General features: G+C 46.7%; 2 protein-coding genes across 5 annotated transcripts in view; one reads left to right on the forward strand and one right to left on the reverse strand.

The window, feature by feature from the left end:
* Positions 1–99: 99 nt before the first annotated feature.
* Positions 100–11,827, reverse strand: ZDHHC16 (zinc finger, DHHC-type containing 16). Of its 4 annotated transcripts, none has more exons than XM_012654484.1 (11): positions 11,605–11,827; positions 6,037–6,284; positions 5,672–5,866; positions 5,439–5,527; positions 5,028–5,056; positions 3,976–4,109; positions 3,792–3,839; positions 2,832–2,917; positions 1,704–1,827; positions 1,419–1,489; positions 100–654 (listed from the first exon to the last, which is right to left on the reverse strand). In XM_012654484.1, the coding sequence occupies exons 2-11, from the start codon at positions 6,277–6,279 to the stop codon at positions 540–542; spliced, it is 1,134 nt and encodes a 377-aa protein (XP_012509938.1). In that variant the 5' UTR covers positions 6,280–6,284; positions 11,605–11,827; the 3' UTR covers positions 100–539. The 4 variants fall into 4 exon arrangements, with proteins under 4 accessions (XP_012509938.1, XP_012509940.1, XP_012509939.1 ...); XM_012654486.1 differs by having other exon boundaries at positions 1,445–1,489; positions 11,605–11,816; XM_012654485.1 differs by lacking the exon at positions 3,792–3,839.
* A 159-nt stretch (positions 11,828–11,986) lies between these two features.
* EXOSC1 (exosome component 1) overlaps positions 11,987–17,134 on the forward strand; it is a 6,979-nt gene continuing 1,831 nt past the window's right edge. Inside the window, exons 1-4 of the mRNA XM_012654451.1 lie at positions 11,987–12,017; positions 12,109–12,224; positions 14,823–14,897; positions 16,322–16,411. Coding sequence (XP_012509905.1) covers positions 11,987–12,017; positions 12,109–12,224; positions 14,823–14,897; positions 16,322–16,411 — 312 coding nt within the window. The remainder of the gene's footprint in view (positions 12,018–12,108; positions 12,225–14,822; positions 14,898–16,321; positions 16,412–17,134) is intronic.

Raw genomic sequence — 17,134 nt, forward strand, 5'->3', positions numbered from 1 at the left:
ATAGGAGACATGACCAAAACATCTACTCACTAGGCCATGACCTTGACTTCCCCCTCTCCCTGCCCTACAGTGAGGCAAAGAGTGAGGAGCTGCATGTTGTTAAAAATCAAATACCTTTATTTTTGCTCCCTGCAGCAGCATATGAGAAGTGGCAGTGACCTCAGAAGCAGATCTGGTAACTCTGCCCTGTTGAGAAGCTAGGATCTCAGCTGTACCAGTCAGGTGTTTTCTCAGACAGCAAGTCTAAGAGGTGCTATAACCAGGCGGGGCCAGGGTCAGCACTGGGCAAGGCAGCGGCCTGACCCTAGTCTGGGCCTGGAACTTCTGTTTGCCTGAGTAAAAGGATGCCAGTCCTCAGATTTCTTCACATTGTGTCTTCTGCAGTGGCCAACAGGTTGGTCCTTGAGTTGTCCCTGCCTGGTACTCTAAGGCAGGCCCACTGGCTCTTTTTGATCACCGATTCCAAGAAAAGCTGCCCTTGGCCCTTGAGACAACATAGGAAGCAGAATGAATGCTCAAGTTGTGGCTGACAGTCCAGCTCACACTGCCATCACAGAGGCTGAGTGAGCGGTCACCCAGGGAGGGGACTCCCAGCTCATTCCATTCCCATGGGGCAGGTGGCTAGAAGGTAACAGCACCCGGGTAAGCCAGTGCCTAGAAGAGAAGATAGAAATGTCTGAATTCCAAAAGTTCTTGGTCCTTCCTCATCCTCATTCCTCAGCAAGCATATATCGAGGTATCCTGAAGCTACCTTGGCAGCAATCACAAAGGTAACAAAAGTTCTAATTTCTTCTATTTTGTCCACTAAATGTACTCTCTGGTGCCCTGAAGACCTTTAGAGGTTTCGAGCTAAGCTAAGGGACCACTGCCAGCACAGTGACTGGCAGGAGTGTAATGAGAAAGGGGGTTGGGGGTAGGGCAGGGTACTCAGTCATTTTATTGTTACTGCCTTGGTAACTGCAATTTGAAAATGGTTTTCCGTTGTCTCAGGCTGAGAGAGTTCCATCTATTGTCTTAGGACCTCTGTCACAAATAGAGTATTTCAATCTCACAAACTGCTGGCTTGAACTCCAGACACTGCCATACAAGTGAGAGGTGACTGGTGGCCACTATGTCCTACACCTAGGGGTCCCTTCCTGAGAATAGCCTTTTAGGATTCTACTGTAGTCATCTTGAAGTTTCATCTGTTATTTAGAACCACACAGTTTTGGCCTCAAACCTGTTTGGCTCAAATGAGCAATTATCTCTACTCCTAGAGTCTAGAACTATGCTAAGACAGTAGCCACTAGCCACATGTGGCTGTTTAAATTAGTGAAAATGAAATTAAATTAAAAACTCCTTGATCTCACTAGCCACATTTCAAGTGTTCACAAGTACAGAACATCATCTTTGTCACAGAGCTCTGTATCTTACTTTACCTTCCTGTGTCCACACCCAAGAATACCTTCCAGTTGTCCAAGCAGCCATAGTTGTAAGGATTCCTAAATACCTAGAGCCAAGAAAAACATGTGTTTCTACAAACCTTTTCTACTTAATCCCCTCCTAATCTTTGAGACGAAATTGACAAAGCTAAAGCTCAGGTAGGCAAGTTCTGGCCTTTTATGGTGCTTGCCCTAGTCGGCCCTGACCATGGCCTCTGTCTGCAGGAAGGCAGGTTCAGTTACCGACCTGCCCAACCACCCCAAGCCCTCAACCTTACTCACTCTGCCCTTGGCCTGTAGCCGGTGTCTCTCCTTCTTGTTGATGTGCCTTTCGATGCTAGTCTCTCCCCGACTGATGAGAACAGCGTGCCATGTAGTTAGGGCACCCAGAGCAAGTGCCACGGAACTAAGAAAGAGAGGCAAAGAATGGTGGGAAGTTTGAGAGGGCTGGAGTAGTTCTGAAATTGAGTTAACCAACAACTGGGTAGCAACCCCTCTGCCCAAGTCTTCCTCATTTTCCTGCATGCATCCTAGGTGAACTTTTACTTCACTACATCTACAAACAGCATCAGCCAGGCACAGTGGCTCACGCCTATAATCCCAGCTATTCTGGAGACTAAGGAAGGGGTATCACTTCAGCCCAGGAGTTCCAGTCCAGCCTGGGCAACATAATGAGAACCTGTCTCTTACTGAGAAAAATAGACCAGGCACACTGGCTCATGCCTGGGGGGCCTCAAGGGAGGATTGCTTGAGGCCAGGAGTGGGCAACATAGTGAAGACCCTGTCTCTACAAAAAAATAAAAATAATTAGCCAGGCATGGTGGTGTATATCTGTAGTCCCATCTACTTGGAAGACTGAGGCAGGAGGATCACTTTAGCCCAGGAGTTTGAGGCTGCAGTGAGCTACGATCATGCCACCGTACTCCAGCCTGGGAGAAAGACCCTGTCTCATACCCGTGCTTGGGAGATAGTGGGGAGTAGTAAAAGCACTGGAGGTGGGAATGGGATGGCATGAAATTCAAATGCCAGCTCTACCATTCCTAGCTCTGTATCATGGAACAAGTCACTTCACTCCTCTAATGTTCAGTTTTCCTCATCTATAAATACAGCCACCTACCCTTTAGGTAGGTGCTATGAGGATGAAATAAAATAAGGAGTTTAATTTACCTTGGCACGTAACAAACATATGCTTTTATCCTTGTGCTTAGTAACAAGCAGTGCTAGTATTCTTAATGTTCCTTGCCCCAAAATGCTGAAGAAAATTAAGTGCAGACTCTTTGCCAACATAAATTAGACCCAGGTGAACAGTGGCAATTCACTTAGGGATGGGTTCCTGCCTGTATGTGGACACCTGAAGGTTTTTCTGAAGCTGCTCCTCCCTTAAAACTATCAAAAATGAGAATTAAATACCTGCACAGGAACCAGAGGTAGACAAGACTCTTGTGAGTCATCCTTTCTTGAAAGGAAAAGGTGGGTGGTGGGGTCTGGTGATAAGTCTAGAAAAAGAAAACAGCAAAGCCTGACTCATTTGCTCTGTTGGTCTCCATCAACTGGCACCAGAGCCCCCAGCATCTACAGGCAGAAGTGATCCAAACCCAGGCAGAGAAAATGGGGATAAAAGCCACAGAGGAGTCAGGGCAGCAGCCAGATGGGTGGACCAAGCCCAGCGGCAGCATCATGTGGACAAACACTGGGCAGAACAGGTCTGGACAAGATGGCAAAGCACAGGAGGAGTTGACCCTGAGCCTTCACGTTGACAACACCAATGGGGCTCCAGGGGAAGCCACTCCAATCCCCAGCTGGAACTCCTCTGTGTGGCTATGTCCCCAAGAGAGACCAGACCACACCCAGAATGTACTGACTAGAGGGGGAGAACCCGGAGTTCCACTAAAGACTACGAAAGGACAGCAGGGATACAATCATATGAGCCCAAGATGTGCTCAGCAGATTAAAGAGTCCTAAAAGGCACTGGAGTCGGGTGGCAGGGGGGTGATCCAGATGTGGATGGACCAGGAGCAAGGGATGATCAGACTGGCCCAGCCTGATCTCTGTCCCCTGGAACCCCATTACACAGACTAACATAGACACCTTGCTGCTCAGGCCGTCACCAAGGCAGAGTGCTTGCTCAGCCCAGAGAGAAGGTGATGGTGAGATAGATAGCCAAAGACTATCATACCAGGGACTTCCAGCTTGCCCTCAGGCCACTTAGTCTACCCACTGCAGACAGCCTCCCTGAATACTCCTGATGCCATCTACTGTGGGCTCTGAGCCAGCCTCTACAACTAAACTAGCAGGTCGGTCCCAGTCGCCTGAGCAACTCTACACCCCCAGGCCTGAGCAGCAGGAGGCAGTGGGGTGGGGACAGCCCACCTGGTTGGCAACCGCCTGTAGTTTGTTCTTGTCGAGCTGTTTCATTTTCTAAGGGGATGGAAAACAGTGCTGGTTATACTCTCAGGCCTCTAGAATGGGGGTGCTACCAGCCCCATCCTTAGGGACAGGTTCCACACCCCACAGTTCTGCACTATGAAGCCACCCTGCTCCTAACTGAGCTCACCTCAATGGCAGCATAAGCCTCCCGGAAAAGGTCCCAACTTCCATAGCTGCAGTAGACACAGCCCAGAGTCATGAAAAAGCAGAAAGAGAAGAAGTACCGATGATTATAGTGGCCCACACAATTGTTCAACCACGCTGGTGGAAGAATGATTAAGGACAAGATCAAACAATTTCAGGGGGTATCCAGGCCTCTCTGGTTCATCTTTGGTTCATGGTGACATCACCCAAGCCTCAGGCTTCTTCCAGTCACCAAGAACTATTTTCCAGGCCGGGTGCGGTGGCTCACGCCTGTAATCCTAGCACTCTGGGAGGCCGAGGTGGGCGGATTGTTTGAGCTCAGGAGTTCGAAACCAGCCTGAGCAAGAGCGAGACCCCGTCTCTACTGAAAATAGAAAGAAATTAATTGGATAACTAAAAATACATAGAAAAAATTAGCCAGGCATGGTGGCACATGCCTGTAGTCCCAGCTACTCGGGAGGCTAAGGCAGGAGGATTTCTTGAGCCCAGGAGTTTGAGGTTGCTGTGAGCTAGGCTGACGCCACAGCACTCTAGCCCGGGCAACACAGCAAGACTCTGTCTCAAAAAAAAAAAACAAAAAAAACTATTTTCCAAAGGCAGGAAAATATGGGACTGTTTCCTGAGGTTGAGGTGAAAGTGTTCTAAGCTTTTTAGAGCCCTTAAGTCCCACCAGGAAATCATGGAAACTGAAATCCTGCAGTAAAATGAGTCTGCCAATACTTCAGCCTAGCTGAGGTTAGCCAGACATCTGTACGGGACAGCAGAAGGGGACCATGGTTCCATCTGACACACCCAGTAGACCACCAGAGAAGCCCAAACATCTCTTCCCATCCAACAGCTGTTAGCACAACAGTCTACAGAAGAAAGAACTGTTAGATGATTCTTTGCTCCAAGAAGGTATGTGCCAGAGTGCTTGTGAGCCTCCTGCTCCCCAAGGAGGTGGTCAGCCCCACACCTCTTCTACTAACTCCTCATAAGCCCATTGCGCTCTGGAGCTAAAGAAGGTCTCAGGCAGAAGAGAAAGCAAAAGGATACGGCAGTGATGATCCATCTTCAGCACACACCTGTGAGGGAGGGACACAGGCTCTGTTACGGTGGCCAAGATTCTTGAGATGTCAATCCTTTCCTACAAGGCCCAGCATCCTGCTGAGGTGGAAAGGGCACAGACTTGAAGACAGCCAGGCCTGGCTTCAGACCCAGCTGTGTGGTTTATTGGCTGTATGCTATTGGACAAGGTAACTCATCTTTGTGAACCCAGCTGCCACAAGTGGTAATAATGCCTAACTCACAGGACCATCCTACGAACAAGGTGTCAGGAGATGGAACATTGCCTGGGACATGATGGGTGCTTCACACATATCTTAGCAAACTTCAAGTCTAGGTTTTGCCCTAGGGCTACAGCAGAAGGGTCACAGCGGGAGTTCATGGAGAATAGCCAAGACCCACCTATTGCAAATGCTGCAGTGGTGCGTTCGGGCTGGCTTGGGGTAAATGCACTTCTTACAGATGGAGACCGTGGCAATGTCATTCCTGCCCTGTGCAAAGGGAGAAGAGCGTCATGACAACTGTGACAGCGCCAGTTCTGTACCTCAAACGACACTAAGGCACACTCCCTCACTCCTGGGACTAGCTCCCACAGCCTTCAACTCCCCCTCCCCCATTCCCCTGTGGGGACCCACCTGGGGTGGGTACCCAGGTGGAGTGGTGATGGCCTGGTAGTAATGGAAGACGATGAGGATCAGATTCCAGTGACTATAGAAGAAATGCCAGCAGAGTCGTGGCACTGAGTAGGTTCGGAGGATGAGGGGCAGGACACATAGGTAGGCAATGGCCACAATGGAGCCCGTCAGCACGATCACCAGCACCACGAACACCTGTTGACACCAGTGAGGTCAGGTAGACACAGTGAGACAGCTATATCAGGTAGACTCAGGAATTTCCCTGGGGGTAGGGGCTGGCCTTCAAAACCTAGACTGGGTCCATCAGAGACGTGTCCCTCTGCTCCCCCAAACACCCCTTTTCCTGTTCCCTGGGCATCACTCACCACCCCAAACCAGCGGATCACGTTGTCCACCAGCCAGTAGACAGGCTCAAAGGCAGCATCAACAGCGGTGTCACTGCCCCCAAAGGAGTTGTAGAGCAGGGAGCGCAGGCAGACCCTGCCGTAGCGCCAGCGCTGTACCAGGCCCCGGAGCAGAGGTGGGCAGCGCCGCCTGTAGCCCAGAAGCAGAAGCAGGCGCAGGCAGAGGCGGGCTGGGCCCAGCAGCAGGCTCCGCTGGCCCCTCATGGCTCCTGGAAGAGCACACCTTTGTGAAAACCCAGCCTGAGTCCTGTCCCTCCCTACCCTACTAGTGGGAAGGCCCAGAGCACTGCTTGGAGGGCAAAGACCTAAGACTAACACCCAGTTAGGACAGTCACCAGCTGTGGGAAGTAGGAAGGTCACTTCACTTATCCACAGACAGTCCAGTGCCAATTTCCCAACCACGTTACTGGAATCATATTTACATCACACCATGTGGGCGCACAGCAAATCCGCAAATCCAGGGATTTGCACGCCTAGGCGGGTATAGTGGCTCACACATGTAATCCCAGCACTTTGGGAGGCTGAGGCAGGAGGATCACTTGAGGCCAGGGGTTCAAGACCAGCCTTAACAACATAGCTAGACCTCATCTCTATAAGAAACAGAAAAATCAAGCTGGGTGTGGTAACTCACATCTGTAATTCTAGAACTTGTGGGAGGCAAAGGTTGCAGGATCACTTGAGACTAGGAGTTAGAGACTAGCCTGGTCAATAGTGAGGCCCCATCACACACACAAAAAAAAAGAAATAAAAAAATTAGCGGGGTGTGGTGGTTCAAGCCTGTACTTCCAGCTACTTGGGAGGCTCAGGTAGGAGGATCCCTGGAGCACAGGAGTTTGAGGTTGGAGTGAGCTATGATGATGCCACTGCACTCTAGCCTGAGCAACAGAGCAAGACCCTATCTCAAGAAAAAAAAAAAAAAACACCTAGAGCTAGAGGAAAGGGCCACGGTAGGAGGTGAGAGGCAAGCAGCCCCAAACCAAAGCAGTCTTTGGAGTTGTCTGTGTAGGCAGACCTTTGGGTGGACCATGGACAAAGTTGCCCACTCTGTCTCTGGGCATGGCCACTGTAGCAGAGGTTTCCTGAGGTATCCTGCCTGCCCTGACCCCTTGCCGTACTTCATAACAATTGCTCTTCACCAAAGAACAGCCAGTGAGGGAGTGAGTACACAGCATGTGGATCCTGCACCTATATCTATGATGCTATTTGAGTCTTGGCAAAGATACTCCTTGCTGCTCCCTCTGGGCTGATGTTACAGGCCAGCAGACTCAACCTAGCAGCACGAGATTCCCTGTCTCCTGTAAGAACAGTCGGCTACCGCTTACATGACACAAGATGCCTTGTCTCCAATTCCACTCCCAACCCCAATCCAAGGATAAGGTAGCCAAGACGACTTCAGGTATTCAGAGCAGCACACCACAGGAAGGAGACGCCAGCAGTGGAAGGGGGACACCAACATGAAGACCTCAGGGCCTGCCCTCTCAGCCAAGAGTCTCTCCTGCCTTGCTCTAGGTAGACACTCAAGAACTTCTGCAGCTGCTGCCCTTGGCCTGAAGGTTCCCAACCAGTCTTCCCAGTTCTTTAGCCCTTTCATGGCTCCCCTGCAATGCCTCCATCTCCTCTCTGCAGTTTCTACCCCATCCAACAGCCATGGGAGGAGATGAGCTGCCTAGGCAATGACCAGATCAGAAGGCACAGATCCTCTGAAATATTCCTTCGATGATAGTTTCATCATTAATTCTTTAGATTAAAGTCTTTTACCAGAAAAGAAATTACCTGATTTTCCCCAAGGCAGCCAGCGAGTGCTGCTTTGTCCTTGAAAACTCCACTGACTTATTTAACAGGTAGCTTAAAACCCAGCAGAAACTGGAGGAGGCTGCTCCACTGTAGGGATGGTTTCAATTCAGTAACTGGAGCATGGTACTCTCCTTGCACCCTGGCTCATCTTAGAAGGCCTTTCAAAGAAAACACTTAATTACCTCCTTCCACAAGCCCTGTAAGTCCTAAGGCTAAAAGAAACCCAGAAGACAAGGCCTACAGAGAAAGAGAAAAAAGACAATTCAGTAGGAACTCAGCACCAGGATAAAGAACTTGCCCATTCCCATCACCTCCTAGGAAGCTAAGAGAATGAAGGGGGAGTGTAGAAAAGAGAAAAAAAAAAAAAAAAAGCTGAAACTTTTACCTCCTCTGAGTTGGGCTCCCATTGTTTCAAACCATGATTTGGGGCCAGGCACGGTGGCTCACGCCTGTAATCCTAGCACTCTGGGAGGCCGAGGAGGGGGGATCGTTTGAGCTCAGGAGTTCGAGACCAGCCTGAGCAAGAGCGAGACCCCGTCTCTACTAAAAATAGAAAGAAATTAATGGGACAACTAAAAATACATAGAAAAAAAAAATTAGCCAGGCATGGTGGCACATGCCTGTAGTCCCAGGTACTCGGGAGGCTGAGGCATAAGGATTGCTTGAGCCCAGGAATTTGAGGTTGCTGTGAGCTAGGCTGACGCCACGGCACTCTAGCCCGGGCAAAAGAGTGAGACTCTGTCTCAAAAAAAAAAAACAAAAAACATGATTTGGCTGGAAGCATGAATTTTCAAAACAGCAGACACCCACAATCAAATGTTAAGAGTGGGACAAAACACTTCACCCCAACAACAAAGCTAGGTGACTTTTGGACTGTCCAAACCACTGTTCATTCCCTTATTATGGCTAATGGAGAGTTTCCTATTTGCTAAAATACTTTTTATAGCAATAGCATGCAAATCAGATGCATTCCTCATTTGTAATAAACTTGCATTATATGCCACCTTATCTCTTAGTCTTAAAACCAAAAAAAAAAATCCTTTCTCAGATTCTCTACTTTTCAGATTCTTCTCAGCTACCTCCTGAATTCCTGAGCTCTATAGGAAATGCCTGCCTCAAGGACTAGATTTACCAGTTACTTAGGGTTCTCTTCTGTCCCTAAGTAGTTCTGTGACCTTGGGCAAATCACTGAACCCTGTTGGGACTCAATCTTCTCGTCTTCCCATTCAATGAGAGTGCAAGATTAAATGGTAAGGTTCCTTCCAGCTCTAACCCTGTATGATTCTATAACTACACAGTCATCCCATAATGGGGCGGGGATTGGTTTCAGGACCCCCTGCAGATACCAAAAATCCATGGATGTTCAAGTCCCTGATTAAAAAAAATGGCATAGTATTTGCATACAACTTATGCACATCTTTCTGGATACTTTAAATCATCTCTACATTATTTATAATACCTAATACAATGTAAATGCTGTGTAAACAGTTGTTATACATACACTAAGTCCTCATTTAACGTCATTAATAGGTTCTTGGAAACTGGGACTTTAAGAGAAGTGAAATGATGTGTATAGCAAGTCCTCAAATAACATCATAATGCTGATGAGAAAAAAAATTGGTAGTTATACTCCATTTCGATTAAAGTCAGTTCCAAGAACCTATTGACGACATTAAGTGAGGACATACTGTATTGTTTCTATTTGTATTATTTTTTATTGTCGTATTGTTATTATTTAATGTTGCTTTATCCTCAGAATATTTTTAATCCGAGGTTGGTTGAGTCCACAAATGAGGAACCTTTGGATATGGAGGGCCAACTGTACTTGGTAAGGTATAAATGAAATGTTTATAAAGCACTTAGCACAAGGCTGGGCACAATGGCTTATGCCTATAATCCCAGCACTCTGGGAGGCCGAGGCAGGAGGATCGCTTGAGCCCAGGAGTTTGAGGTTGCAGTGAGCTATCATGACACCACTGCACTCTAGCTGGGGCAACAGAATGAGACTCTGTCTCAAAAATAAAAAAATAAAATAATAAAGCACTTAGCACAATACCTGGCTCATGGAAGTACTCAATAAATACTTGTTGAATGAATGACCTGGAGGAATGCAGAAGTGGGAAGGCGGGGCAGATGTCTGTCCTACAAATACCAGCAAGAACACGCCTGCCAATTTGATAACACTAAATAAGTGTCTGCTGCTATCATTCTTCCTGATTAATAAAGAAAGAAATAGAAACTGTTATTAGAATCATTGCCCTTAGGAACTAGAAGTCATTTTAGAAAACAAGTCCAACCAGCCTAAACACGTAAACAGAAAGCTTGCAGGGCGAAGTGGCTCATGCTGTAGTCCTGGCACACTGGGAGGTGGGAGGATCGCTTGGGGTCAGGAGTTTGAGACCAGCCTGGGCAAAAGCAAGACCCCATCTCTACTAAAAATAGAAAAAATCAGCAGGGTATGGCGGCACATGCCTATAGTCCCAGCTGCTTGCAAGGCTGAGGCAGGAGGATCACCTGAGCCCAGGAGTTTGAGGCTGCAGTGAGCTGTGATGATGTCACTGCACTCTACCCAGGGCAGGGCAACAGAGCAAGACTTTTGTCTCCAAAAAAAAAAGCTTGCAGATGCACAGATACAGACCAGATTTGAGTGAACAAAGTCTGAAGCCAAGCCAGGCCCTCTCCCCTTTAGTTAGTGGGTAGTGGGGGAGAGGGGAGTATAGGGATGCCAGCAAAAAGATATATGTGATAAATGGACTACAACTGAACATACAGACTTTCCTCTCAGGAAACTGAGGTAAAACAAAATTCAAAAAATTATGTGTGTAGGGGGAGGGCAGTTATCTCCGTGACTGGGGAGGAAAGAGAGCAAAGCACAGTTTTACTATCACCCCAAGCACAAGCCCTGAGTACTTGGATCCTTCAATGGTAGCCACAAACCCTGGTGGCCATCTGCCACCAGATTAGAGGAGATTGCAGGCCACAGCACACACCTCCTCTTCCCAAGGTTCTAAGTCACCATCTGTTTCCTAAAGGGAAACCTGACTGGGGAGGAAGGGAGAGAAGACAGGGAGAAACAGATTGCAAAACCACCAGAAGTTAAATGAATTGAGAGCAAAGTCGTGGCAAATCTCATCTGGACAAAAATGCTGCTCTTAGGATGTTTGCAATCTCGAGCAGGAGATGTCAGTTATCAGTAAAGAGCAGCATTTTATCCACGTACAGACTTCCCTTCCCGGCTAACACGCTGAAAAGAAAAAGAGCAGCAGCTTTATCATGGGGCCGCTCATATTTGGATGAGGGGCCCACACAACTAGAGCACCACTTAAGAGGATCCGACTGCAGGACTGAAAGCTGCAGTTACAAAAACCGGGAAAAGGCTTTATTTCTCAATGAGGGCGGCGCGGTCAAACTGCAATGGACTGGAAGTCAAAAAACTTGGGTTCGGGTTTGGGCTCTATCTTAAACTATCTCCGAGACTTTGGACAAGTCATATCCTGTCTCTGGATCTGAGTTTCCAGACCTGTTAAATGGGCGAGTTAGGTTAACTGACCTCGGTCCTGCTCTGCGCGTTACAGCTGCCCAGAGAGCGCGCTTTGCCTGAGAAGGGCAAGGCCCCGCAGGGCGGGGCGAAGAGAAAGCAGGAACCCGGACTCGCGACAAGGCCCCGGGGCAGTAGTACCCAACCCTAGAAAAAGGGACTAGGATGGGGAGCAGGAACCGCGGCCCCGCCCTTACCTGTCGCCTGCTGATTCCCCAATCAGCCAAATCGAGCCCCACAGCCTCTGCCGACGCTCACTGCCACCTCCTCCTGTGCGGCGCCCGGGCCGGGCCCGGCTCAATCTGACCCACCATGGTCCGCCTCCCGCAGAGCCAGCCAGTGCACCCGGACCCGCCGCCAACCCATCCTCAACCTCAGGCGCAAGCGCAAGCGCAGGATCTCTGAAGTTCCGCCTCCGGAGTTTTCCCGAGGAATCCTGGGAAGTGTAGTTTACCCTCGAGGAGTAGCTCCCACGCACACGTGGCAAATTACACCAATTGGCGCACTTATTACTGCGGAACTGCGCCTGGATTTGGCCAATGAGAAGACGGCTTCATTTTCATCCGGGTTTTGGTAGGCATGGCGCCACCCGTGAGATACTGCATCCCCGGTAAGTGAGCCGTTGCCGTAGAGTCCTAGATAGGGACAGAGGCCGGAAGGCTGGGTGCTGGCCCGTCCTGATGCAGCGTGTTTTTTTGCAGGCGAACGTCTGTGTAATTTGGAGGAGGGCAGCCCGGGCAGCGGCACCTACACCCGGCACGGCTACATCTTTTCGTCGCTTGCCGGCTGCCTGACGAAGAGCAGCGAGAACGGCTCGGTAAAAAGAGCGGCTTCCCATCTTTTCTGTCTTTCTCTTAGGCTGCCCTTGAGTTCTGGTCCTTAGGCATGAACACTGCGAACGCGTCTTTGGTGCCTCATCGGTAGAACGATTTGGCCTCTCAGTTTCTTCCGGCTTTGATCGCCGCTGCTGTGCACCTAGCCACCACACACCAGCTGTGTGGATCTCGTTTGGTTGTGGGGCTGACACTCGGGGAGGGAGGTTGGGACAAAAGCAGATGTGAACTGAGAGTAACCCAGCCTAGCCCAGCAGTGAGCTGAATCTTGTCTGAATGTCGCGTACCTCTCCTGCTTTACCTAGCTAGCTCTCACTGGCTGCAATCTACTTATATTGGCTTCTTTCATTGTTGCCGATGCGCTAAGCTCTCCCCTGCCACAGAGCCTTTGTACACATGCCGTCTATGTGGAACACGCTCCTTTATCTTCCTTAGCCTACTTAATTCCTACTTCCTACTAGTGTTAGGGTGTCAAGTCCATACTTGGGTGAGAAAGATTTCTCGAAGTTTAGGATAGATAGAAGTGCAAAGTTTTGATTCACTCTCCAAAGAGAGAGCGGGTACAGTGCCAGAAATAGAGGCACTGGCCCTGAAGCCAAACGACTCTCTTTGTTAGGGAAGGCTGAGGAGGAGGGGAGGTTATGACTGTAGCCCAATTAGCAGAAGACAGCTGAGAAACTGCTGTGTTGGCTTTTTCGGTTTCTCATGTAGCAGATTGATAGCAGAAATTAGTTTCTTTCTTCTTGATAGCGGGAGGCATCTGGTACCCGTCTCTTCTTGAGGAAGCGGGGGAAGTTGACACTCCCACTGTCTGCTCAGGAACTTTTTCAAGGCTGCTTAAACAATACTCAAAAAAACCTTTTTGCAGGCAGTGAATTTTGACGACAGTCCATCAGTCTACCCTTTCCTCTCCTTTCCCAGAAACTTACTTTCTTTTTGGAATGTGGATTGACCAGCTCTGACAAACATTAATGAGGATTTATACCTTTTTTTGTCTGCTCAGCTTCTTTTAATTGCTAGGTAAACATTTCTGTAGGAGAGATATTCATGTTACTAACCTTAGAGGCAGGGTTTATGCTACTCTAAGTGGCTGCCAGTTAGACATTTATTTTCTTGTTAGCCCATTAGCAAGACCGTTCTGGCCACTAGATAGCCTCTGCACTATCGTTTTCTTAGACAAGTCCTTCTCGGCCCACTAGTTAAGGAAAGGAGTTTTGTGAGGTTTTTGTTTTTGTTTGTTTTGTTAAACACTAGCAAAGACCTCTATTCCTTTCCTTCTAGTAACTTATTTTAGCATATAATTAAATGTTCAGTTATGTTTCCCACTAGACTCTTCCCCTAATTGACTCTAAGTTCCATGAAAGCAGGCCCCACCACTATATCATCAGCATTTAGCACAAAGCAGCTGCTCAATAAATGTTCATTGAATGCGTGAGTAGTACTATCCTTTCTAGTCCCAAAGGTTGATCCAGGATTAGCTGAGGATCAGATAAGCACTCTTTGAAGGAGCAGCATAAAGGCAGGTAGCACAATGAAAGAAGATGCAGAATTAGAACACAGGTACTGCTAACTAAACCTTGATTTTGCTTTGGGTAAGAAACTTCAGCTCTCACATCTTCCTTATCTATAAAATGAGGAGCTTTCTATTCAATAATTTTTGAAAATGTGTCTTAAGTTTGTTCATTTCATAGATACTTCTTGAGCATTTTCATGTGTCGGGAACAGTGCTGACCTCTGGGGATATAGTAATAAGCCAAATACACTTGGTTTCTGCTCTCAAGGGGCACAAACACAATCGTAAACACATAAATGCTCAAATGATTGTATGGTTACAAATGTGAGGACTGCTTTGAAAGAATATTACTGGGCGCTATGAGAACATGTGGCAAACCCACCCTAGTGAGTAGAATTGACACTTACATTGAATCATTTAGAGGATAAATAAGAGTTGGGTGGGTGGAGAGTGCTTTTCTGGCAGAAAGAACAGGTTGAACAGAGATCCTGAAGTGGGAAGAATTTAGTACATTGGGGAAACTGAAAGAAGGCCAGGAGAGCTGAAGCATAGCAAGCAAGGGAGAGATTGATAAAAGATGAGGCTCAAAATATCTATCTTACACCAACAGCCAGTATCATACTCAGAGACAAAACTCTGTAATTATTTCCTTAAAATAGAAGAAAACAAGTATGACCACTATTATATAACATTTAATTGGAAATTCTAGCCTGTGCAATAAAATAAACAGAAAGAATGGATATAACTTTGGGGGAAAGAGTCAAAATTATCCATGATTACAGGCAATGTGGTTGTATACCAAGAAAGTCCAAGAGAATCACTAAAAAACTTAACTAGAATTCATCTGGAATGGTTAGATTATGTCTCTAGCAGCATTCTTCCTGTGGCCCCTTGGTCCTCCTGTTTCCTAAAATGTCTAAAGCCCTCTGCTCTGGGCTGTAAATGAATCCATATTTCACACGCACCATATTCCACTGTGCACTGAAGCATTCCTATATTACTCTCAAGCTACAAATACCTTTACCCAAGGCCTAGCCAGGACATTCATTTTTTATTTTTCTCTCTGTAGCTTCCTGTGGTGTCTGTGATGAGAGAAACAGAGTCCCAGTTATTGCCAGATGTGGGAGCTATTGTAACCTGTAAGGTAAGTTGGGCCTAACCTCCATGCTTAGAACACCTGCCCATTCAATGCTAAAATCATGATCATTCTAGAACTGCAGTGTCTGGTATGGTAGTCACAAACCATATATGGCTACTTAAGTGTAAATTAAACAGATAGCTGGGCATCATGAAATGCACCTGTAGTCCTAGCTACTTGGGAGATGGAGGTAGGAGGATCCCTGGAGCCCTGGAGTTCAAGACTGCAGTGAGCCATGATCAAGCCACTGTACTCACTGTACTTCCAGCCTGGGCAACAGTGAGACTCTGTCTCCAAAAAAGGAAATTTAATTAATTAATTAAACAGCATTAAAAATTCATTTCCTCAGTCACACTTGCCATATTTCAAGTGCTCAGTAGCTGCTTTTGGCTGGTGGCTGCCATATTGGTGAGCACTTGATATTTTTATCATCACAGAAAGTTTTACTGGACTGTGCTAGTCTAGAGATTTCTAGGGTAATGATTAAGGTAGCCAAGTTCAGGCATGCATAGTTCTGTCACTAAGCTAGTTCTTTGAGTATGTAGTTTCTGGCTGTGTCTAGGAAACAGGGATGCCAAAGGGTGAGAAGGTGGATGATTTTTGAACATCTGAAGCCAATACCTTTTTCTGTAAAGAAGAAAAGACTTTATTTTCTAGCATTCCTGTTAAATTTAAAGTCTTCTAGGATATTTCAGGGGAGGTACAAACTGATGCTATACTGATTACTAACTGTAACATATCAGCACTCCCTGCCCATCCTCACCCACTGCCAGGTTATGTTAACTCACAGTTCTTAGTTTCTGTCTTTATAAATTACTCCAGCAGTTTATAAAATTATTCCATAAAAATCTATGTGTTATTCTGAAAATACTGTAGAGCAGTGATCTAAATATTATGTAGCTGCTCAAATATAGATTTAAATTCCATCCACTATACAGGCCTCTTAGTAAGATCTGTTGAAGGTTTAGATTTGCTACCATGCCCAGTGTCTATGTATGTTAGACTTCTATACTTTAAAAAATCTATACTTAGGGGCCAGACACAGTGGCTCATATCTGAATCTCAGCACTTTGGGAGTCCAAGGTGGGAGGATCGCTTGACCAGGAGTTCAAAACCAGCCTGGGCAACATAGCAAGATGCTGTCTGTACAAAAAAGAATTAGCCAGGTGCGATGGCATGCACCCGTAATCGTAGCTACTCAGAACGCTCAGGCAGGAGGATCACTTGCGCCCAACAATTTGAGGTTATGGTGAACTATATGATTGTACCACTGCACTCCAGCCTGAGCAACAGAGCAAGACCCTGTTTCAAAAAAAAAAAAACTAAGTAGGGTTGCATGAACTAAAGTCCTAGTAATTACTAGTGTATTGCTGCCTCCTTAAACTGACAACTGTTAATACTTTGATGCTGATCTTTTCTCTCTTCCACAGGTCTCTAGCATCAATTCACGCTTTGCTAAAGTACACATCCTATACGTGGGGTCCACACCACTTAAGAACTCTTTTCGAGGAACTATCCGGTAAGAAGTACCCTTGTCTTCACATTTGTCTCAGCACCTAGAATGAGATTAGGATAGATGGGGAGAATGGAATTTTTAGAAACAGTTACAACTTCTACTCCTGCCTATTTTTGTCTCTTCTATGTGCTTTGATTTTTCCCCCAGTAGTAGCCAAAGAGAAAGTTATGCAATCTAGGACAAAAGGAAAATGTTAATAAGAGAGGGTTTAAAAATAAAGCAAAAAGAATTGAGTGAAGATTAGCAGTGTCACAATGATTCAGACCAAACAAAGTAGAAGGAAGTACCTTTTTTTCTTGAATTTAATATAGATTAAACCCAAAGGGTTTAAGACATTGAAGAGGTTTGTGGGTGAAATGGTAGATTATTTCCCTGTGGATTCTTTGAGAAAGGACAAAGAATTCTTGTGAGCCAGATAATTTAACTTTTGAGGCCTTTTCCAGCCTCAGGATTCAGTGTGGTTCTACAGTGCTTCTGTTCACGTTCTTCTGAGGAGCAAAGCTCCTTATCCTTTCCTGCCAAATCAGATCTAACATTCTCTAGTCAGAGATATTGATACTGCTGTTCTATATGGTCTCAAGATGCTTCTCTGTCTTGTTTCTCTGGGTGGCAGCTGGATCCCGATTGTGATTTGTTCCATCTACTCTTATAGATCTTTATCTGCTAGGAATCTGCAGGATAATTCTTTCTCACAGATAATTAATTTTTCTGTTAATTTTTTTTTTTT

This window comes from Propithecus coquereli, unplaced genomic scaffold (assembly GCF_000956105.1).
Source record: "Propithecus coquereli isolate 6110/MARCELLA unplaced genomic scaffold, Pcoq_1.0 Scaffold440, whole genome shotgun sequence".
In the NCBI taxonomy this organism is placed as follows: Eukaryota; Metazoa; Chordata; class Mammalia; order Primates; family Indriidae; genus Propithecus; species Propithecus coquereli.